This window comes from Equus asinus, chromosome 1, assembly GCF_041296235.1.
Source record: "Equus asinus isolate D_3611 breed Donkey chromosome 1, EquAss-T2T_v2, whole genome shotgun sequence".
In the NCBI taxonomy this organism is placed as follows: domain Eukaryota; kingdom Metazoa; phylum Chordata; class Mammalia; order Perissodactyla; family Equidae; genus Equus; species Equus asinus.
The window spans coordinates 120,778,154-120,802,922 of NC_091790.1; the positions used below are offsets into that span (position 1 = coordinate 120,778,154).

At 38.6% G+C, this 24,769-nt stretch overlaps 1 protein-coding gene across 33 annotated transcripts in view; it reads left to right on the forward strand.

Annotated features, from left to right (window-relative positions):
* Positions 1-24,769, forward strand: part of UTRN (utrophin) — a 478,862-nt gene that overhangs the window by 402,826 nt on the left and 51,267 nt on the right. For all 33 annotated transcript variants that reach the window (XR_011502522.1, XR_011502525.1, XR_011502539.1 and 30 more), the window contains 5 exons: positions 3,681-3,742; positions 5,403-5,477; positions 13,453-13,654; positions 19,932-20,017; positions 22,814-22,971. Coding sequence is in view for 30 of the 33 variants with exons in the window: in XM_070506675.1 (XP_070362776.1) it covers positions 3,681-3,742; positions 5,403-5,477; positions 13,453-13,654; positions 19,932-20,017; positions 22,814-22,971 (583 nt within the window). In the remaining 3 variants the exon portion in view is untranslated. The remainder of the gene's footprint in view (positions 1-3,680; positions 3,743-5,402; positions 5,478-13,452; positions 13,655-19,931; positions 20,018-22,813; positions 22,972-24,769) is intronic.

Consider the following 24,769-nt stretch of genomic DNA (forward strand, 5'->3'; position numbering starts at 1 on the left):
TTATATGTCAAATATATCTCAATTAGAAAATAAAAATAAAAATTTTTTTAAAATAAATAAATTGAGTAGATAAAATCTTGACTCATCCAGATATACAAAGAACATGTGTCAAAGATTTAATTTAAGTCACTGATTACTAAGGGAATGGGTAAGAAATTATAACAGGTTCCAAGGAGGATACCAAGTATGACATGTTTATAGTCAAATAAGGGATGCTAAGTTGAATTTACAGAGAGGTGCGAAGCTGACGAATTGGTCAGTATCCATGGGACAATAATCAGTTGCCGTCCAGTGGACACAATTTACATTTCTATGGACAAAAAATCCTTTGCATTACTGTCAGTTTTCTTCAGTTTGCAGAGTTTAAAATTGCTCAAAGACAATTTTAGCTGCACAGGACACACACTGATTTTTTGCCCACACAACAGGACTTCACAGTTTTTCCCTACACAACCCTGGCGTGGCTGGACACCCTACTTTCGTTCACATATTCTCACTATTGTTTGCTTCGTATGATATTGGACTTAGCTGTTAATTGCTGCTTTGTTAGATTTTTAATTTTTCATTTTATTCTTGGACAGATTCCTGCGTCTATTCCCTCTTAAAAAAAAAGAATTTTTAGTAAAATTATTATGAAGTCCCACTTCTCTTTCATATTTGAGATTGGCCAGAACCTAAACTTTTGTTATTTTGGGAGAAAAAAATGCTGCTTTTAATGTTTTGGTTGCTGACTCTGGGAGGGCTGGAAGCATTTTGGCTGAATGAGCTGAGCAATCTGCAGCTGTTCAAATACTTTGAGCCTTTAGGTTGATTGTGGATTTTGCTTTAAAACTCTACCCCCACTTAAAAAAAAAAAAAAGGAAAGAAAGAAAATGTAACAGCCAACTGCATCTACTAGGGTTTTTTTTGTTGTTGTTGTTTGGTGAGCTGCTGTTATCCTTTTGTAACCAGAGGCTGTGTTTATTTTCAGCGTTGGCGGTTCTGCCTAATGTATCAACTGGTATTGAATTCACAAAGGGAGATGCTGTTTCCCTCCCGCCATCTGTTTGCCAAATGTGTGTGTTCCCTCAGCTCCTAGTAGTGGTTGCACTGAAAAGAGCCTTAGCAAGCGGGTGTTCTCATTGAAATCTCAGTCCTCCGCCTGACTGTGCAGGGGGTGTTTTCTCCTCCTGGTTCCAGAGGGGTTGTTTGCCAAAGCACCACACTTGTGATTCTAGAGGAAGTGTACTTATATGTGCTGTTTAAGTATAAAGTTTGGCTCTGCATCGCTCAGAGCTTTCGTTTGGTTCTTGAGCCTTGGTTTGGTCCATCACGATGGGATGTGTGTCTGTGGACAGTACTGTTGCCATGGGGATTAAAATTACGCAAAAGAGGAGACGAGATCAAGTGAATTCTGGTAAGCTCTCTAAGACTGGGAGCCCGTGATGAATTTATTTGCATTATACTATATTTCCAGCAATTGCTTCTTTAACTCTTATTGCTAGTGGGGCCGAGGTTGTTTTATTAGCAAAATTGGAGGTGTGTTTTTTTCTTTTTCTTCTTTGTTACATTCATTCGTTTATTAGGAGCCTTGTAGGTCAGTATTTTCCAAACTTGAATGTGCATATGAATCACCTGGGATTTTGTTAAGATGAAGATTCTGGTTCAGCAGGAGGGCTGAGGGTCTGAGACTCTGCATTTCTATCAGGCTCTGGGCCACACTGAATAGTAAGAATTTCAGGGCGATCAACTTCAGAACTGTCTCCATGGTCTTTGGAGCAATGTAGATAGTAAAAGGGTAGAATGGTTTGGCTGGTGTTCAGTAGCAGGTAGAGAGTAGAAACATTCACCTCTGCGTTGGTGTCAAGAACCAGGCAGGGCAGCCAGACAACTTTCCAGCTCTTCCTGAGACAGACCCTCACATTGTAGGTATGTTATTTTGTTTGAGATTTTGGAATTTCCAGGACATTTTACATACGCAATTTCAAATATAAATTTTAAGTATTTTTCAAAGCAAATTTTGAGTTATTTAGGGGTTCTGTTACCTGTGTTTATAGAACAGTGATTGTCTTTTTCCCAGTAGCATACCCCACTTCCTGTATATGACATAAGTTTAAACAAATAATTTCTCTTCAGTTTGATTGTATGAATGTTTGAATATCATTCTCTTATATACTGTGCCATTTCACTTAGTTTATTAAACAGTTTTATAAAACTGTAATCCAACTAGTCTTTTGAGTTCTATTGAATGTAATTACCCTATTCTGACCTAGATAGGGACAGTAAATTATTTTTAAGTATAAAGCCACTGACCCCTTGAAGTTAAGAGCTGTTCACCTCACATACACCCAAAAGGAAGGGACCTAATTTAATCACTACGTTGATCTTTTTTACCCTTGTCTTATTCCCAAGAGACTTCTAATTCTATGAATTAGTTTTGGAATTTACAGAAAAAGAGAAAATATAAACCTTGCCTTTAAAGTGAAGAATAAGGATCATGAGAAAAACCGTTCAATACCTATTTAAAAAAATTACTGGTTAACTGAAGGAAGCTGAGAGAGAGACATGGGGTCAAAATGGCAAGAGAGAAACACATACCTGAAAGGAGTGGGGAACCCAGATACACATGAAGGAGGTGTGAGGGAGGGAAAACAACTTTTCCTCTACCCTCTTAGGTTCTTTTTTGGGGGCCTGTGAATTCAACTAAGTTAGACTGGCAAGAGCAAAAGGGTGTATATATGCATGTATTGCACGTGCAGTGATGAGTAACTCATGGGGATGGTTAAAATTTGGGGCTTAACTTAGTAGGGGAAAGGAATTGGGGAGAAAAGCTTCCTCTGGGAAGAACCAATAGATTTCTTTTGCAAAGATAAGTGATTTTTTGGGGGGAGAACAAACATGAGATAAGAAGGTTTGAGATAAATGTTTGTTAATGCAGGTGCCGCTGGTTTTACTGTCTTCTTCATGACCATGAAACGCCCTTGGCAAGGGGATTTATGATAGCCTCATTTCCGGGAAGCTGCTGCTTTTAGACAGATAAAGGAAGCTCAGAGAAGGCTTTTTCTGCATCTGTTGAATCTTAGATGTCTTCAGCTGAAAATAATCTTTATCGCAACACTGGGTTCTGAGTGGGTGCCCGCAGGGGCGAAGGGCAGATTTACATGGAGGAAGGAGAGACTCAAGACTGAACAGGAGGGAGGCGCAGTAAACGTGAGGTGGAGATGCTCTCCAGAGTTGAACTCTTCACTCCTCTGTTCTTTGCAAAGGTGGTTAGGACTTCTAATGTTCAGCAACTCTTCCGAGAACTTCTGCTTGCTGAGGCTTTATTCTGAATGAGAATCTCCGTCTGCCTAACACAAGTAGACTTGCTCTGGGGCCTACCTTGATCCGGCTGCGTCCAGCCCGAGGCCCCAGGGTCCATGACAGTCACACTTTATTCTCTGTTTTCATTTTTACTTTTAATTCTCTTTGAAAGAGGTAAAGCAAAATTTTTCCTCTATGTTTTCATGATATAATTGCTCAAATAAAAATTTATTATTGATGCTTCAAATATTAACTACCAATTGAACACCAGGTTTCCGAGTGATCTATCATGGGGATAATTTTACAGGTATTTTTAAGAATTGGAATAAAAATTATATTTGCATATTTTCTGTGTGACCCGTGTCTTTTATTTAACTATCCTGCCTTTTCTTTTCCAGCCATCAAACACAGACAACCTGTTGGGATCATCCTAAAATGACTGAACTCTTTCAATCCCTTGGTGAGTGTTGTTTTATTTAATAGTAATGAATTAACCTAAACAACCGAGAATTGTATATTCATAAATGGAAGCTAATCACCAGCTTTTCTTGCACGGCACGTTATGTTTAAAAGATCTTGTCACTGACACATAAAAGCAGTTGAATTTCTAAGGGCAGTACAGTAAACACATTTTTCACCTTTCTTCCTAAAAGAATGCATGGTTTGAAATAGTGTGAGCCAAAGACGGTTGATTTTAAAAGGAAGAATGTAATTAAAGGTTTGACCTCCCTCCTATTGAATTATCTTAAACTTCACCTTTGTATGAAAACAAAACAAAAGCAATTATGATACAGTAACCTCTAATCCACTGCTTTAAATTTGCTTTTAGCTCATTTTTTATTTGGTGAATCTTACTAAATTAGCTTGCCTAATTTCATTTTGCCTAAATAGTCATTAAAAATTAAATTTATTTTGAAATAAAAATGCAAAAAATCACATGAGATGAGAATTCTGATCTTGTAGATTTCTAATAGAATGGGACTTTGAACTGTGTTGTTAGCTGCTTCCTTTAGGTTGGTTCAATGGTTTTCAAAGGCTTTTCTCTGTGGGGGCCACGGTGCTGCTGGAGGGGGAGAGCAGCACCCTGGGGTTCTCATGCCCACCCCCGTTTCAAGGAGCGAGGGCGCCCTTTTTCTCTCTTCAGATGTGGGCTTCCATTTGGGAGAGTGAGGGCAGCCGCAAAGGTTGAACCAGCAAGAGAAAAGCCACTGGTTTATTTACTTTGTAAAATGAGGGAACAAACTTCGATGATTTCTGAGTTTTCTTCCATCTCTACTAGTCTCTCATATTGACACTCTGTCTTTAGAAGACAGAAAAAGAATTGTAATACCTTTTTTTTTTTACTTAATGCCAAATCTTTAAGATTTTTTTAAATTGACATAATTGACATATAGCATTATATTGTTTTCAGATGTGCAACGTAATGATTCGTTGTTTGTATATATTGCAAAATGATCACCACAATAAGTCTAACGTCCATCATTAGATGTAGTTACAAAATTTTTTTTCTTGGGATGAGAACTGTTAAGATCTATTCTTTTATCAACTTTCAAATATACAATACAGTATTATTAAGTATAGTTAATCTATCATTTCTGAAGATTGAATGTTAATTAGAGGATAATTTTAACCAAATCTGTAAAAGGGCAGAAGCAGCAAATAGGTCAGGATGGAGGAAGCATAGAAATGAGCCCAGCTTTGTGAGCAGGGAGACGGACAGCCTTGTTAGAGAAAACTAATTGTCCTTAGAGAGAAAATGTGCCTGGAGGAGAATTCCTCTTAGCAATGGAGAGGAAGGGCCTTCAGCCTATGGTGTGGTAGATTTTTATGAAGCCATTGAAAATTTTTTGAAAACTGTGTTTCCTTTTCCTCACTTGCCTCCTTTTTCTCTTTGAAAATGCGTTCTAAAAATCCTCCCGTTAGCTCTGCATTGGGCTGTCTCACCGTGGTGCTAATGAACATTTAATTATTTTCTTAAATAAGTGCTCTGCACGTGAGAAGACTCTAATGCAGACAGACACCGTACTTCTCCCGCTCTGAAGTAACCAAATGCATTCTTGCCCTCCAATAGGAGTCAAGTAATAAGCCTGCTTTTGAGTGTCTTCCCTTTTCCATTTCAGCTGACCTGAATAACGTCCGTTTCTCTGCCTACCGTACAGCCATCAAAATCCGAAGACTACAAAAAGCGCTCTGTTGTGAGTTATTCTACCAGAGTTAATCTCTCTGTTCTTTGGATTGCCTTTTTTGTTTTCCTGAGACAAAGATAAATGGAGAGGGTGATGTGGTGCAGAGTTAATCTGATTCTCCGCGTCCCTCACTCAGGAGCTGGCTGTGTTTCTCTAGATGCTCTCTCATTGCCCCCATCGGCTTGCACAGTGATAAAACAAATGAACATATGCCATTCTCAGTTGGAGAACAAACTTAAGCGAAATACAGGAGTCCCATAAAATCCTTTTCAAAAGTGATACTGCTTCTCAATTTAAGAGGATTAAATCCGGGGATCAAAGTACTAGATTGTTGCCTGTTTAGTACTTTGTATCCATTTGGAAGCGTCAGGTTCCAAACAGTTTGATTCAATTCACTCACATAATAAAGAAACACTCGAAGATCACATCCCTGATCCAAAGTTCAACTGGCCCCTTCGAAAATTAACTGAAACGCTGTGTGTTCCTTTCAATCTGTCTTAAGACGTTTAGTATTATCAGTATGAACTTTTCCTGTGGAGAGTGTCTTCAGAGTGATTTTCTGTGACAGTCATTTTACTAAAGGGTTATTCCCCTCCCCTACTAAATAACCTGATATAAGTAGAAATATGAATGCTTGTAATGGAGTATAGATGTAAGCTGTCCGGATTCTATTTATGGTTGTAGTTTTAATGACTGAGTCTACTCTTGTGACATTGTCAGATAGTTAACGTGGAAAGTGACATTTGTGCATACTTTTCAGCCTGGGTAATTTGAATGATTCCAGGTATTCGTGTTTGTAATCTTTGGTTAACACTTGTCTGTCTAGGCAGTTCAGTGAGGCTTTGAAAATTACCCTTAGGAAAATGATATCTTAAGGTTAAAAATCTCTTTAAAAGTGAGTAGAAATCAGCAATAGGTTTTAAGCTGGTTACAGGAGGAGAGCTGAGGAAAGAGAAATGTAGAATCACTCAGAGGAGATACAGCAATGCAAAGATGTGAAAGAAGAAAAGCTTAAGCTATGTATGGGAGAGAAGTCTAAAGGGCTGGAGAATGCCTCCAGACTAGGCGATGGAAGAAAGGATGAGAACACCTTGAGGCGTATTTGCAGAGCCCCAGAGATGCCCGGCGGGTTGCAGTGGTTGTGGAAAGTGTGGCAGAATCACCAGTACAAGAGCGTGAAGCCAGCACACTCTGGCTAGTGATCTGTAGGTTGAGCCAGAAGGGAACAGGAAGTGAATTAGGACACACAAAAGAGATGTTTAGTGAGCCCAGTGTGGCCATGGTGACAACGGTTTTGAAAGAGGCTCAGCTGCGTGTCCAGTATCCAGCTCACAGATCTGGAAGGTCTTCTCAGGCCTGATGAGCTACAAAACGAGGACAAATGACTCAGCCACAAAATCTTGTTGGTGGAAGACTGCTGTGTGTCATGAGCGTGGTCCTGGTTCACGGTAATACTTCTGGGTGGATAGACGTATTGACACATTTGGTGTTTTCTTCTGTTGGTAAAGCTCCCGCTTCAGCTCCTTCAACTCTCCCTTCCTTCAAACCTGAGAGGAGCGTAAGAGAGATGCCTCCAACTTCTAAACTCAATGGCGTTTAGTAGTGCACACTCAGAGGAGTGCTGGGTGTGTTGGATGGGAAATGTTCAAGGTGATGTCCTCAAGCCACCTGGCCTCTCCTTTTCCTGCCACCTCTGCCCCACTGCTCTCCAGTCTGGGGCCTTTGCACCACTTCTCAAGCTCATCTGTTTATGATTAATCTGCTCCTTCCTCTCCCGTCCTTTCTGTTTACTTGAAATGCCCTGACCCTTCCTCTGCACTGGTCTGCAACCCTTTATTCCTCCCAAATACTGTTAAAAATTTACTTCTTTTGGAAACGTTTACAAGCTAATCCCACCTGCCTCCAATTTTTCCAGAGCTTTATGATTGCCTGTAACGACTGTTTCTCACATAAGCCCCATATGCGTGCCTTTGTGTGATAGATAATGTTCGCAAGATTGCCCTGTCTCTGTTGAGAACTGCTTCGGGTCAAGGGCTGTCTCTCATTTTGTGTAAATTTCCACCCAGCATAATATCCTAATGGAGAGGGCACACTGTCGTTGCTCTGTCGTTGTTCATTCATTTATTGGGCTCCAAGATTGTGCAGGAGATCAAACAATATAGAGACTTGGTTCCCACCCTCAAGGAACTGAAATTCCGAGAGAGCACAAGACACATAGATACAACTCCCCTGCTTACAACAGATGCCTTTTGCCCTCAGAATGGAAGGACCTTTTCCCTGGGCCACCTCTCCATGAGCCTTGTTCACTCTGCTCCACGGTGGGCTGGCATCAGTTCTGGTGGACAAGAGAAATGGGAAGCATCAGTTCTGGTGGACAAGAGAAATGGCAAGCTCTGTATTCTGTTCTTCCTGCCTGCAGAGCTCTTGTCTTAGCTCTTTGTGCTTGTCCTCTTCCCATGGCTGCTCCCTTTTCTTCCCTTGGGTCCTAGTGGAACTGTCACCTGTCTTTAATGAGGCTCTCTTGGCCACTCCATTCTAAAGCAGGTCCCTCCTGACGATCTATCTCATAGATTTAGTTCTTTCCTTATGTGGCTCTTGTCATAATGTTTGATGTTCTATTTATTTACTCATTTTCTGTCTCTCTCCCCAAATGAGCCAAGCTTTCATGTGAGGGACGAGTCTGGTTTCTTCTCCCCTTGGGCCCTCATACAATTTCTGGCACAGAGCAGTCTCCTAGGACATACTGAGTGAATGATTTGAGTTTGAAAGCTGTAGGAGTACACCAGAAAATATGTATGAGAAGATTTATAGCAGCACATTTAATAGTAAAATTTGCTTAATTTTGGCATATTCCTAAATGTGATATGATGCTGCAGCAAAAAATAAATGAACTAGTAATCAGCATCAACATAGTTGAAACTTGGAACTATAAAGTTGAGTGAAAAAAGATCAAGGGGCAGAAGAAATTCGTACAGTTTGATTCCATTTATTTCTATATAGTCCAAAAGCATGCAGAACTAAATGCTACATTATTTAAGGACACGTCTATACAGTCATGTGTTGCTCAGTGACAGGGATATTTCTGAGAAATGCATTGTTAAGCAATTTCATCATTGTGCAAATGTCATAGAGTGTACTGAAGGACCATAGAATTTGCCCCCCCAAAATGTGTCTTTTTAACATGAGGATTATTTTAGGCTGATTTTTTTTTTTGCTAGGAAGATTCACCCTGAGCTAATATCTGTGCCAATCTTCCTCTGTTTTGTATGTGGGTCGCTGCCACAGCACGGCTGACAGTGGTATAGGTTCCCACCTGGGGTCTGAACCCACGAACCCGGGCCCCCAAATCATGGTGTGCTGAACTTAACCACTAGGCCATGGGGCCAGCCCCTGGGCTGATTATTTTTAAGAAACAGAAGACTCAAAAGTTTTTCTTGTTACTGGTATCTCCTTTAAGTGCCTAAAAGAATTCAGATGAAAAACACCTGTCTCAGGAAGTGAGCTGTCTCTTTCACATCACATGAAGGGAGGAACCTAGAAAACTTGTTTCTTGGGCTCCCCTCTGTGTTCTGTTCTGTGGGGTCAAACACTTCTTTTCCAAACGTTGTCTCCTTTTCACCTACCTGTGAATTGCCTTCCTTCCCTTTGAAGTCTCTGACTCTCCTCACCCCCAACATCTTTTTTTTGTCTTTCACGGAGGATGGTATTTAAAGTGAGGGCTTCAGCCATTTTGGTGAGTTGCTCAGTTTTCCTGAGTTTCTCCCATGTATACATGTTAGTCAACTTTTGTTTGTTTTTCTCCTGTTATTCCGTCTCATGTCATTTAATTCTTGGACCAGCCAGAAGAACCTAGAAGGGTAGAGGAAAATTTCTTCCTCCTCTACAGTATTTACACAAACCTACATGGTATAGCTTACTACACGCCGAGCTTATACGGTGCTAATCTACGGGACCAGCATCAGACACACAGTCTGTTGTTGACCGAAACGTCGTTATGCGGTGCATGACTGTACTTTTAAAAACTGAAAGTGAAACACGTTAGTGGTTCTCTTTGTGATTGTGAGGGGATGTAATGAAGGAGTTTTTCCAAGGAGCTTCCAAGATATCAGTAGCCGTCTGTTTCTCTAGTGTGATGTTAATAGGTGCTTGTTCCGTTACTTTTCTTTCGACCACACATATGTATTGTATTATTCATTTGTATTTCGGTTTAAAACCTTTATGTGATAGGCAGTGGCAGAGAAGCCAAAGGGAAGTGCTGTCAGATGAGGGAGAGATCCCCTCACTGAGAAGAAAAAAGCAAACTTCTTCAAGTAGGGAGCATGTTAGTCAGGCCTTAAAAGCCGCACAGAATTTAGGCATGCGGCTCTTAGAGATAAGAAGGAAGGGAGTTACATGCAGGAGAATCAAAGGCCTGGGTGGAGTTCGGGCAACATCAGCCGATAATGGAATCTAAGCGGAGTAGCTTATGAGCTATTTGTCCAGTATTCAGAAATGTCCTTAAAATCAATTTAGGTCCAGTTTGAAGGTCTTATTTTTATGAAACCTTTTCTGATTCCTTTAGCTTTTCATTCCTCAAGTTTTCATAATGTTGTATTTAGTGTTTGGCTATCTTCTTTATAGAATGGATGCTATGGAACCATTTTCTGTTTTGTGGACTTTAGGAAATACGGCCAGACATGAATGTATGATTCAGACAATCTCTAAGACAGATCAGGGACTGAGGGAACAGAGGACAAGTAACTGGTTCAAGTGAAAGATGATGGAGGCTGAGCTGGCCGGTGGAGTGGGAGGGAGAGGAAGGTGTGAATTTGTAAGGTGGAGGGAGAACTGATGACTGGGGGCATTTGGTAGTTGATAAATTGCAGAGAGTGAAAGAAGAAGGGCATGAGGGTATCTCAGGACTTGCAGACCAATGGTCTGTACAAGATAGTAACAGCATTCCTGGACTTCAACATGATAAGAAGGCAAGACATTTATTTGGACCATATTAAGGTGGAGATTCCAGAAAGAGAATAGCATAGCTCCAGTTGGGAACAGAGCAGCAGGGATGTGGATCAGGTATTCAGGCAGGAGATCAGGGTGAGAAAATAGGATCTGTAGTCCTCCGGAGAGGGGTAATAATTGAAGTAATGAAAGTGAGTGGGGGCTTCAGGCTTACAGAGTGAAGGGGCAGATACGAGACCTTGAGTGCCACCAGATATCTGAGAGGTCTCGGGAAGAGGAGACGGGCAAGGGTGCTCAGAAGGAAAGGTCAAATTCAAGAACAGGAGAAGAGTCATAGAAGCCCAAGGTCAGGTGCTAAACAGTGTGTGTTTTTTGCAGAACAGGAGAAGGATGATCCATTTCCTTTTGATCTCCTGTGCCCCCTATGTGGGATTAGAAAAAGTCTGAAAGTTGCTTAGAAAATGATTGTGCTGTTTGTTTCATTTGCCACATGACTGAGCTGTCATTTGTCTCCCTTTGAAAAGAGAAGATCGTAATTTTCTGTGATTTAAATGTAGTCAGTTCTGTAAAGGTACCTAAATGTGACACACTTCAGGAAGATGTATGCCTGGCTTAGGCACTAAGGTAAAATGTCAGAGTAAATCACTAAAAATTGAAGATGTGATAGCCTGTGGGATGTGGCAAATTACTGTCACAGCTACAAAGTGTATCACAAAAGAGGCTTTCCTAGAAGAAATGCAAGGACAGCCTGATCCAGGAAATGGTCTTTTGGAATTTGGTCTGTTGTCACTTTATGCCAGGTGAGGATAGAATAGCAGTGCTGTGTTGCTGGTCTGGTTAATGTTGGAATTCAGAAAACTTAGGGCATTTTGGCAGTATTCAGATCTGTTTCTTTATGTCTGTGTGGAGTTATAGTTCTGTAGCTACTGTCATTTATTAAGCTCGTCTCCTCAACAGACACTTTGAAGAATGAATTTGAATTTTGCTCCTGCCCTCTGGAAGTTTATAATTGAAAAGAGTATACAGTGACAAGAAGTGGGGTAAAAATGACAATGAAAATTCCAGATGGTTCTTAGTTTTCTTCTGACACCATCTCTAACTCACTTGAGGCTTACACAAATTATTTTTGTAATTAGCTGAAATGTTATCAGTGATATACTTGACATCTGAAGGAAATGGATCGACCTATTATCCAGACTTGTGTGTTTTATATTTGTCTCTTTCTCTCTTCTTAAATAAATGTCTTCCCTGTTGAGTTGTTTTAGAAATAATTTTAATCTGTATAATTTTAGACAGTTCTTTTCCACGGTAGATAACTTAAAACAATAAATCATTATATGGTGTTTAAGCAGCTACAGTGGACACATTTCATAAATGTCTTTAAAAATTCAAAATTAGTGGTTATTCACTGTTTAAAAATAGATAAATACGAAGGAAACTATTTGTTCATTTTATGTGACTGTCAAAATATGCCGTGTTTTTTGAGGGGAACATTTTGCATCAGGCAGAGGAAGTAGCTGGTTATATCTATTTCTTAAAAGTTCCCCTGAGCTTATTTTTTTTAATGTTAAAAATTAAATAGGGAGAAAAGGGGAGAATTTTACAAAGCAGTGATTTCCATGAGCAGACGTTCAATTCACGTGGGGTCTGTAATTTGCCAAACCCACATGTTTAGATTTATGAGTCATTCCCACTCTCAATAAATATGTAGATACAGGGTAGCTCGATAATCTGTGTTTGCCTGTTTTCAGTTAGCTACCGAATGACTCAAAGTTGATTAAAAAGAAAGATTGTGTAAAATGTCTTGTTTTTTGTCTCAACTCTTCCTGCTGGCCTCTGAGGGCCTCCCCTGGGGCAGCATGTGCCTGCCCCTTGAGCTCTGCGTGTCTAGCTCACTGCCACCACATGCCACCCGTGTATAAGCCACAGGTCGTCCACACTGCCATCCCTCATTCCTTAGAGCCCCCTGGACTTCTTTGAATTCTTGTCTTTTCTCAAGCAGTTCTATCATCCCGGAATTCTTTCCTTGTTTTACATGGATCTCTCATCTCTTATCTATTCTTTAAGGCCCATTTCAAAGCCCACCTTCCCAGGGAGTCTTTTCAATTTGTCCTTACACTCTTCTGGCAGTCAGAGCTCTCATAGAAATGCATGTATTCTTCTCTTGGGGTACTTACCCTCCTCCTTTTAGTATGGTTATCAGTGTGCTTTCCTCCTTCCCAGACTGGCCATCTTTGAGGGCAGGGCTCTGCCTTACCCTTCTGTGCCCACCATGCATGCTGCAGCACCGGCCGTACCCACTGTAGAGGTTCTATATGTGGGAGCAAATACGTGAAGACCCACAGACGTTGGGTCTGCCCTGTGAACCTCTATAATCCTCCTGAGCTACAAGTTGCCTAAATGCTGAAGCATCACGGGATGCAAACCAGGCTAGGCCAGATTGTGAGGACCTTATAGATAAGGCTTAATTCATTCGGCAGCGGGGAGCTATTATTTTTCTACAGAACCTGTTTTTTCAACTGAACATCTTCAGTGAACTTTGTATCTCATGCTGTGCATGCTGAGAAACTGTTTAAGAACGATTAGTTTGGCAGTAATATAAAGGATGAATGGGAGGATGGGAAGCAGGCTGCTCTAAGGAGTTGGGAGAAAAGCAATGGAATATTTTAGGTGTTCTACCATTTGGAATAGATTGAGAAATTTATGCCTTCCTATATGTAAAAGTAGAAGGAGCCTGAAGAGAGGAAAGCCAGAAAAGGAAAGTAGGAAAAATCAATATTCCAAAGAGTGAAAAGTGGGATCAGATTGAAAAGCGACAGAGCTTCAATTCAAAGCATAAAAATAAAAGATGTAGATAAAAGAAGAGTTTAAAAATGTGAGGATGGAAATGCTATTTATTTCTTTAAAAATTGAAATTAGCTATAAAGGGTAGATTCTTAAATTGAAGAATCAAGCTCAACACTTAGAGTAGAAAGGTGTTGGTTTCCGTGTTGGTATGTAATGCGCTGACTGTTCACGTTCCTTTTTCTCACCTGATTAGTGGATCTCTTAGAGTTGAATACAACAAATGAAGTTTTCAAACAGCACAAACTGAACCAAAATGATCAGCTCCTTAGTGTCCCAGATGTCATCAACTGTCTGACAACAACTTATGACGGCCTTGAACAGACGCATAAGGAGCTGGTCAACGTTCCTCTCTGTGTGGACATGTGTCTCAACTGGCTGCTCAATGTATATGACACGTAAGTTTGCGTTTTCTCCCATTAGAATACAACCATTGAATGAAATATGTTGATAATGCAAAATGTCTAAATATTTTAAGTGAATTTTTTAGAAAGTACTTTATCCAGTGGAAATGTTTATGTTAATTGTTGAAAAGGAATGGCTTTCCAAAAATTGAGCTCTTAGCCTACTATAGACCAAAACAGGATGTCCATCTATAATTTTAAGATTTTGCTTCAATTTGTAAAGGCTGTCAAATTCATAGTGTTTTTTTGTCACCACGCCAGGGGAAACCTAGTATAAGTCAGTCCCATTTCCTTCTCCTTCTGGAATGGGCTCTCGTATTTTTTTTTTCCCAAAAGATGAAATTTTGTATTTATTGTTAGGTGTTAAAATAATTTACTGGTTCATAATAATCTACTCTGCAAATTTTGTATGACAACTTAAGAGCAATTTGAATGGCAATTAAAGAGATGTAATTTGTCTTTTGGTATTAGCTTTACTTATTGCAATGGTGGTTTGTGTATATGTGGTGTTTTAAATAATTTATGCTATAGGACTCTCTAATATATGTAATTTAATTAGATGCTCACTGTTACATAGAGAGCACTCAACTTCAAGCATAACTCATTTGCCATTAATTTGGCTTTTTTAAATATGGCAATGCATTTGTGAAATAATCAATTCTAGAAAGACCTGCTGTGGGCTGACATTTCTGAAACCTTAGGAATTATTCATTCTTCTGGTAGGGGGTTAAAGTATGCAAAGATGAAATAAGAAAATTAGAAGTGTTGTTTTTCTCTCAGACTCTGAAAGTTATTTTCCATTAATTAGCTATGTGAAAATTTGTGTTTGTCAGCCTTTTATTTGATTTAGAGAGAAAGAAGATAGATGATAGTTCATAAATGGCACATTTAGCTGCTGATTGATTCTGTATAAGAGGTAAATGATGACAATAGCTTCAGAGATGATTTAGTTAAAATTTTGTTTATTCTTTTGATTAGAAAAATCTTTTATCTTCAGTAGTCACAAATATCTTAACAAAGTCTTTTTTTAATAATCAAGTAGCCAGTGTGTGCTTGAGAGCTCTTAAGAAACTCACTGAAGAACAGAGAGCATGAATCTCAGTTACCAACGTGAATGTGGATTTACTGGACCGCTGTCGGAGATCTTTTAATAGATTTCATTTTAATGCAGTTTTTCATGTTCCTAGGGTAAAATATGAATGTTAGTGTAAATTTATTGTTAAGTTAATCTTCAATTTTTTAAATCTCCAAATAAGGACATTTTCTGTTATAAATTCACCAAAATTAGGTGTTTTAAGTACAAAGTCTATAATTTAATTTTATGCCCCAGGAAGAATGCTAAGTTCATAGGATACTTAGTTAAAGACTCCATTAAGCCTTATGGAGTATGCAGAGGTGCATATTTTGAGCCATATTTTAAAGAAGAATGGAGACGATGTTAGGTCATTCTTTGGCTATAACGGACTACCTTGGCTTGGTAGGGCTGCCATGACAAAGTACCACAGGCTAGTGGCTTAACGAACAGACCTTTATTTTCTCATAGTTCTGGAGACCAGGAGTCTGAGATCAAGGTGTCAGCAGGGTTGGTTTCTTCTGAGGCCTCTGTCCTTGCCTTGTAGATGGCTGTCTTCTCCCTGTGTCCTCACGTGGTCTTTCTTCAGTATGTGCCTGTGTCCTATTCTCCTGTTCTTGTAAGGCCAGCAGTCCTCTTGGATGAGGGCCCACCCTAATGACCTCATTGTACCTTAACTACCTCTTTAAAGACCTTTTCTCCAGACAATAGTCACATTCTGAGGTACCGAGAGTTAGGACTTCAACATAGGACTTTTAGGAGAATTTTACTCAGCCCATAACACATACATATGCTGTTCTCACCGGACAGCCTGAAAGGAAAAGTGCCACTTAGTTGGGAAGGACACAATATGTGAAATGTTGCAATTCATATTCCAGGGAGTTAAATGTTGATGTCTTTCCACTTTCCACTGTCCAATGTGAACACGTGGGAAATGCTACCACTAAGGTACTGTTTCTTATTTCAAAAGACAGTGTCTTAAAATTTTCCATTTTAAAGGGAAAAGCTTTTAGGATTTATCTCCCTTCCATGCCAAAGAAATATAGCAAAGACCGTGCTGGGTCAGAAGGGTATCCATTCAGTCTATTTTTCTATCTTGGAGAGGAATGTTATGAATTAACCTAAGGAAAAAACAGTTACTCCTGTGATTGTCATCTCAGATGGCTGGAGTTGATTGCCCAAATTTCTCTAACAACTATGACTTATTCGTTTATCTAAACAAGAGTTACTTATTCCTTTCAAGTTGTTAGTTCCCTTTGAGAATCTGGTAGAACTATCATCTGCTCCATGCAATGCACCAGGATATTATGGACCCCTGAGAAGTCCCTGAGCCTTGGAAATGGTACCATGATCTAACCCTTCCATGCATTCAGCTATTCTGATGCTCATTCATTAACCATATTTTTTTTTGTTTTTTGAGGAAGATTAGCCCTGAGCTAACATCTGCCACCAAACCTCCTCTTTTTGCTGAGGAAGACTGACTTGAGCTAACATCCATGCCCATCTTCCTCTCCTTTGTATGTGGGATGCCTACCACAGCATGGCTTGACAAGCAGTGTGTAGGTCTGCACCCAGCATCCGAACCAGCGAACCCCGGGCTGCCAAACAGAATGTGTGAACTTAACTGCTGTGCCTTCAGGCCAGCCTCAACCATATGTTTTTGACTGCCTTACTTTGTGTAGTATGATGCCACCAGAACTGGTATTTTCAGCTTTTGAAGTATAATCAGCCAGCTCTTAAAATAAAGAGTGATGCGCACCCAGGAGATTATAGAATTCTGGAAGTGGATGGACTTTGAGGATCTTCCGCTCCGCCCTCTTCATTTTATTGGTTGAGAGACTGACCCACTGAGACAAGACAATTTATCCACAGCCACCTATTGCATATTGGTGATACATAGGGAACTGACATTCAGATTTTGTGATAATCACTTGATTATTCCTACCATCTTGCCATAGCTAAGAAAAATAGTACTTTGTAAATTATATTAAGTTTGGTGTTTCTTTCAAGTTTTAACATGTACCCAACTCCTAATAGTCTGAATTTTGTGAAAAAAAAATCTATTTTCTTCTGTTGTGGATGACAAGAATCCAAATTTTTGGTTCTGATTGCTTTGTAAGTTGGCAGCCACTTAACATTTGACATCTCAATTTCTCATCTGAAAAATTGAGATAAAAATATCTGCCCTGCTTACCATCCCTACGGTGATTGTGGAGGGCAAATGAACTAATATATGGAGACAAGACTTTATAAACTATAAAGAGAAAATTGATTTCATTTGTGAGTTCACGGCCTCACTCAGTCTTCTTCTTCCCAGGTTAAAAAGTCTTAATTTCACGATCTTCCCTCTAAATTTAATGGAAATCAAAAGTGTTTAAATCGTGATTTAAATCAATAGTCTGGAGCACTTGGTTTAAATATTTTTGTCCCTACAGAAAATATTAACCTCATTTGCTGAAGTGTTATGTCATGTTTTTCCACTATTCCAAGATGGATATAATTTTATAAGGTGCATGTCTTTCCAGTTAAACTAATTTCAGGAGTGAGTTACAAAAACTGTCAGGGACCAAATACTTAAATATTGGGTTATGTCAGTCACTGATAAATTTCGTTGCCTCCCTATTCCCTCTTAAATCCAGATATCTTATTTAATATCAGAGCTCTCTATCATCTGGCCCCATGTGACCTGGACAACTTTATCAGCTGTTTAGCCTTGATGCAAATCCTTGCTTGCACCTGAATGCATCCTGTCTCTGGTGCTTGCTACCTTGCCTCTGTCCTCTTGCCCAGGCTTTTTCTGTGATAATTTACTTTCTCCTGGTTAGGACAGTCCAGCCAGGTCATGCCTTCAATGTCTGATTTTAGGCTTATCTTCTCTATCAAATGTTGTGAGACTAATGGCTGCTCAGACTGATCACTAATCATTAATGCCTAATCAGCCACAATTATCTTTTACTTGGTTATTTCCATGCATAAATGTTGGTCTCATATTTTCGTATGATTCTCTAGTTGTTTTCTTGTCTCACTTCTCCAGCTGGTGTGTGAGCTTCTCATGGGTAGAATCGTGTCTTGTACTTTTCTGTTGATCCCTACAGTACACAGAACAGTGCTGGGATCACAGTAAGCCTTCATAACTGTTGACAGTGTGATGAATGGATGGTTGACATTTCCGGTGCTCTTCTTGATGATGTTTCTTTCTTGAGTTGTTGCTATAGACTGAAGGTCGTCCTCCAATACATAGCAGTTTGATCTTTTTCCCCTTAAGGGATGCTTTGTCCTTAGCCACAATCATCTACTAGTCCACTCACACAGCCTTTTGTTCTCTTCCTCAAGTCTATTGTCAGATTGTGTCCAGAGAATAAAATTTCCTGATTTTTGGAAGGAAGAAAACAGATATAGGCTATTTTCATGTGATAATTAGGACATACCTAAAAAATATGAAGTAGAAACATAGTTCATCGCTTGGCTCTGTTTAAGGTTAATTTGAAACTAGTGTTTCTGTAATTGTGAGAAACTGGAATGAGTATGTTAACTTGGATTTCTGCTTATAGTGGCTATATTTGTTTTAAAATTTAAGTATTAGTTATTTCATAGGCCAATTCTGAATGTTGTACACATACATAGTAAGGGTTCAATAAATTTGTTGGATATTATTTAATATAGATTATAAACTCTAGGCTATTGAGGGACTGTTTTGAAAAGACATTTTACCAATCCCTAGGCATATTTTCCTTTTTTATTTATTTTATATTTTATATGTCATGGTATGTATACAGAAACTTACTTGAGTATTTATAATTTGAGAATGGAAGATGTATCAACTAGTATTAATAGTAAAATGTCAATATCATCAAGATTTAAATATAGTTTGACAGACTAGCTAAAATTAAAGTTACATGACACAGATATTTATCTATTTTTAAATAGCATGAATTACTAAAATTTATGTATTCATATAGTTATGTAAACATTTAGTTATAGGTTTTGAGTGTACTGTACTTGTGTATTGAAAACATATCATAAGAAAGTTCACAATAACAACCTAAACTGAAAACTTACCCTGTTTAAATGAAATAATGAAAATAACAATAAAGACTTTTTTTCTGGACTGTGTGTTATCCCATAGCGAGGATCATATGTTATTAATTTTTGGAGTTTTTGCAATTTCCTTTCCCCATCTCCAGGATCTAGTACAGAGTGACATTTGGTAGACAACTCAGTAATTCTTTGCTAAATGACAGAATAAAGAAAACTCTATGCTTTTAAATATGAAATAAAATCTTTCTTCTATTCACCTTATAAGTGAAGTTGAAATGGGCTCTCATTGGCATAGTATGAAGCTGTTTTCTGGTGTTGGTTAATTAATACATTTTGTATCTAACTGTAATTTGAAACTTCCCCAAATAGAGATTGCACACCTGTCTGCGTAAGATCTTTGAATATTCTAATTGCAATAGTAATTTATAAAAACTGCATTGACAGAGGACAATAAGTTTTTAAGTATTCAACAAGTTATAAGCCCTCAGTATATGTTAATTTTCTAGTCAGTTTTCTTACATTTGTTTTTAGATATATCACTATACCTTTCTTGCTGTATTGTCACATGCATATTATATATAGCTCAAGCTGTTTATTTTGAATCTTGCATTTATAATTATTAACAGATAGATTTCTAACTCATAGTATTTATAAAAATGAAATCTTGGGGCTGGCTCAGTGGCATAGGAGTTAAGTTCGCGCACTCTGTTTCTGCAGCCCCCGGGGTTTGCCGGGTCAGATCCCAGTTGTGAAGATGGGCGTGGATGTTAGCTCAGGGCCACTCTTCCTCAGCAAAAAGAGGAGGATTGGTGGCAGATATTAGCTCAGGGCTAATCTTCCTCAAAAAAAAAAAAAAAGAAATATTTTCAGCTTTATAATTATCATTTTCATTTTACCTCTGTTTGTTCTTCCTAGTTTATATGTTGTGTGTAAAGTGATGTGAGGGTATATATTCTTCCACACTAGGTGAAACACACAAATAAAATGTCATGAAATTATGTTTGAGTTTAACATTAATTGTTAAAAGTAAATAGAAAAGCTGTATCTTAAAGATGCAATTATCTTTTAATAGTTTACCCTCAAAAAATAGGTATTCAGAAATAATTAGCATACTCCATCCAGTTTTAAATGCATCTGACGGTGAGATTCTTGTAATTTCAGGGGTCGGACTGGGAAAATAAGAGTGCAGAGCCTGAAGATCGGGTTGATGTCTCTCTCCAAAGGCCTCTTAGAAGAGAAATACCGATGTATGTAAGACCTTCCTACACCAGTAATGTTTTTAGTAATAATAATGGTATCAACTTGTTGGAGACTTACTTCATATGATTTGCTAGTAATAAGAGTTCCTATTTTTTCTAACCTTACTGTACGTGCACGAGGTCAGACAAAGGGTGGCAATGCAGAGATGTGAGTTTGTGGGAAGTGAAAAGCTGATTATAGGATCAAGAAGTGAGGGGCCCTGAGGGAGTGAGAACCAACTACAAATTGTATCTCATTTAATTCTTAGCATAATCACTCCAATATATAGGCATTGTGATTCCCATTTACCAGCTGAAAAAAATTAATGCTGAGAAATGTTAAAAATCTAGTCAAAGGCTGCAGAGACAATAAATCGTGGGGCTAGAATTAAATTGTAGACTTTTCTGACTCTAAAGCCCAAACTTTTTCTACTTCTCTGTACTTCCCATGCTAAAGAAAGAGTTAAGATGGACCAGGACCTTGGTACTATACTCTATACGAGAACCTTGTGTCCTTCCAATGCTGAAAATAGTTGATAGACTAGAATTGTTAGAGACATAGTCAGACAAATAATCATATTTTATAGCATGAGAAAATAAAATGTGATAAAATATTTTCTCATTTTATATTTGTTTTTATGACCAAAGCAATCAGTGGTGTCCCTTTAGCTGTCAGTTCATGAAGGGCATCCTGACATTTGGAGAGGGAGAGGCTCGGGAGCTGGGGCACTTGCCTTGTCATCCCAGCTCTACCTTAGTGGCAGAGTATCTTTAAGCGGGTTACATGATCCCATTGAATACCACCAGCTAAGAGGTGTTATTACTTCCATTTCACATTTCAGAAAGATGAAATTTAGTGAATTTTCTTCAACTGAAGAATGAAGCTAATAATTCTTGCTTTGAAATCAATTAGAGATAATATGTGAAAAGTCCCTACATATGACTGTTGTTAAATAAATGGCAGCAATTGCTGCTGTGTCTCCAACTCTTAAGTATTGTACAATATCTCTTTATTGTTTTTGTCCATAAAATGTGAGTTCCTTGATCCTGCCCTACATATTCCCAGATGATTCTTTACAGACATATCCATGCATTTGGGGAAGACGGATAGGGATATTTCATGATGGAGAGACACCAAAACAAGAGGGTGTTTGATCACAGGTCCTGTGAGCTTAGTTGAGTTTTTCGTCTTATGTGAACATGCACACATTTAAAACAACTTTTATTTTCTGGGAAGGCTGGGAGGTGATTTGATTCTCAGGTCTAGAACGTGATGGCTTGTTTTTCTTACATGGTTTGACAAGAATGTCCGGGAAAAGAGATAGGGGTTTGTATGAAATGGAAAGCTGACCGTGGGATCAGGAGTTGAGGTGCCTTGATAGAGTCAGAACCTAGCAAACTGTGCAGAGAAAAGCTTCGCACGAGGCTTTCTTTGGTGGCACTTTATGTATCTCGAATTCGAATCGTCTTCCGCATCACAGTTGTCAAAAGATACCGTTTTCAAAGCTAAAAAGTTATTTCTGTTATAAGTGGGGAAGGAAAATGTTAATGAACATTTCCTCAGGGTACCAAAATTAGAAAAGGATTTTTTTTATAATCTGTGATTTGTAATTTTCATGTGCCCCTGCAAGAATGTAGGTTTCTCTGAAAGTAACAGTTATGTCACGGTGCTGGGAAGCAAATGCACATTCAACCTCAAGATTTATCATGAATCTTAAAATGTAAGCGTGATCTGTTTTCCTACATCAATGATTCCTTCCTCCCCTTTCTTTTTCAAGCGCATCATCGGGTGGTAACCTGAGAACACTAGAAAGAGTTTCAACATGGTGGCTGTAGTTATAGAGGAAAAACCAAATTCTACACAGTATAATATATAAAGATGTCTTTTATCTGCACACATACCTTCAAACGTATTTCTGAAATGTGTAATCTCTCCAATGAGAGAATTTAATTTTAATCTTCAAAATATTGCAAGTGATGAATAAAAGATAAACCAATACTGGAAAGAAGAAATGAGTTTTGATTTTATTGAATCAAGAATATTATAAAACAGCTTAGTGTTTGTTTTGTTTAGTGAATAGAAAAGCCTGAGCTATGTGAAAGTGTGGATGAGTTTTTGTTAATAAATCCTTAAAATTTGAATAAGTGTATATTATTACGTGAAATGAAGTAAAACAAAAATAACTTGTATAGTTAATAAGGAATGAGAGACTGGGCATTAAGAAAACACCTAAAAATAAAACATACCTCCTTGTACTTTTTAATGTTTCTTATATAAAATAGATTTGAGTATAGAAACCTTTAAAAGAAGTAAAAATGTATATACACACACACTTATATATAATAGAATATTGAATTTAGGAGTGAACATGAACAGTTAGTAAAAAAAATCTGTTAAAATTTAAAGATTTGCTACTTAAAGTAAGTTTATTCCTTTGACAAATCATGAAGGAAGCTTCGTTTTTGCTCACTATCTTTTTCAATAAGAAGGAAAACCCTTTTGAGACCACTAAAAGAACCCATGTGCATTTTTTGTACCATTTAAAAAGGAAACATTTATTGGTCTATTTATAGGTATTGACATACAATAGCAGGTTGTTTTAAGAAGCATGTGGGTACCCAGTTCCTGATTACAGACATGCAGAATGTCAAGGTTGTTGGAATTCAGGAGACAACTCATCTGCTTCATGCCCCTGTGAATTTTTTTTAATCTACATCCTTCAGTCTCCATACCCAAAGATCTGTTTTATGTCAAAGACCAGTATAGGCAGTTGGAAGTTAACGTGTTGCCTCTCCTCCTTGTAGATCTCTTTAAGGAAGTGGCAGGGCCGACAGAAATGTGTGACCAGAGGCAGCTCGGCCTGTTACTTCACGATGCCATCCAGATCCCTCGGCAGCTGGGAGAAGTAGCGGCTTTTGGAGGCAGTAATATTGAACCCAGCGTTCGCAGCTGCTTCCAACAGGTAAGCACGAAGGATACTGGTCTTATAGGGTGTGCCGGGAATGGTAGGAGGATGTTCCAAGAAATGGAATGGCGACCTGGGCTGGAGTCAAATGGTGGGGGAGGTTGGGTACCATCCCAGAAAGTTTATATTTTCTTTCTTAAGGTACTTTTGATTCAAGAAACAGCAGCCTCCTGAAGGAGACTTATAGTTTCTCAATAGATAAAACCCCAACTCTTTAACATGTGCCATTAGATTGCTAAGATTTGGCCCTGCCTTTGCTCCAGTCTCATCCTTCGCCGCTGGTCCCGTTGTTCTCTGCTTTGCAGCTATACTGTTTTAGTTCCTTCATTTCTGCCTCAGTGCCTTTGGGCATGTGCCCTCTGCTTAGACTGTTCCTCCTCAACCTCTGCTCATCAACTCCCTTCTCATCGCTAATCTTCATTCATTCTTTAGATCTTTGCTTAAATTTCACATCCTCTGAAAATCCTTGTCTGGCCCCTCCATATGGGGTTATGTGTCCTTGCTATATTCCCCTGCATCTCCCTGCCTTCTTATGATGCTCATTACAATTATGATTACGTACTCAGTTGTATAATTGGTTGTTTTGTGTTTTCTTCTTCTATATAAGCTCCACAAACAAGGACTATTTCTATCTTTTTACTATTATCTTCCTATGTACAGTGCCTTGAACATCCTAGCTACTTAGTAAATATTTGCTAACCAGCGAATAAAAACACCCTGAGTTCCTTGTAGACAAGATTTTTTTAAAATATAAATTAAAGATATTGTTAAAATAACAGCCTTTTCTTTGAGAACATACATACATAAGGAGAGGATGTGCAAAGATTTATACTAAGTTACCAATGTAAAACTGAAAAAGCACTTTAGTTTCTTTGATGCTAACTGTATATAAAAGCATTTTAAAAGTGTTACTACTGTTACACATATGCATAGAGTACAAGCCTACAGATATTTTGCCAAAGCATTTCCGGTGATTTATCATTGCTGAGAGAAAAAAAAAAATGCTTGCACGATCTCTTTAAAGAGAATTGATTTTATGGGTTATTACTTTTTATTTTTATATTTGCAGGGGAAAATTCATTGCCCTAAGCTAATATGTGTTGCAGATCTTCCTCCTCTTTTCCTCCTCCCCCACTCCACCCCGAAAACCCCAGTACATAATTGTGAATTCTTCTGGTTCTTCTATATGAGCTGCCGCCACAGCATGGCTACTGACAGACAAGTGGTGTGGTTCCGTGCCTGGGAACTGAACCCAGGCCACCGAAGCAGCACACACACAACTTTAACCACCAAGCCATCAGGGCTGGCTCGGGTTATTGCATTTTATAACGGCTCTTTTTCTTGTTTTAGAGATATGAAAAACCAAATGAAAATTCTAAGTATGATTCTCACATGTGCTAGTTCCTTAACAACAGCAGAAGGATGTTGGTACAAATTTAACTTTGCACATATGAAAATTACTTAGTATTAGGATCTAAAGAGAGACCAAGACATTTCCTATAATTTATCGTGATAAATTTGGAAATTCTGCAAAGTGCATTCATAGTCACATGCTCCCAGTGTGCCGTTGTAACAGCACTGTGTGTTCGAAGAGGACAAAAAGGCAGGTAGTCAGTGTGAAGCAGGATCAGCATAACGCTGACAGCCAAGATAATGGATGTCCCAGTGACAGTCAAAGGCACACATTGGAGCAGGACACGCATACTGGTTTTTATTTAGCATTCGTAATGGCCTTCAAGTTTGAGAAGTGATCAGTGAGTTTCGCAAATTTTTACTGTGTTAGATGAATGAGTTT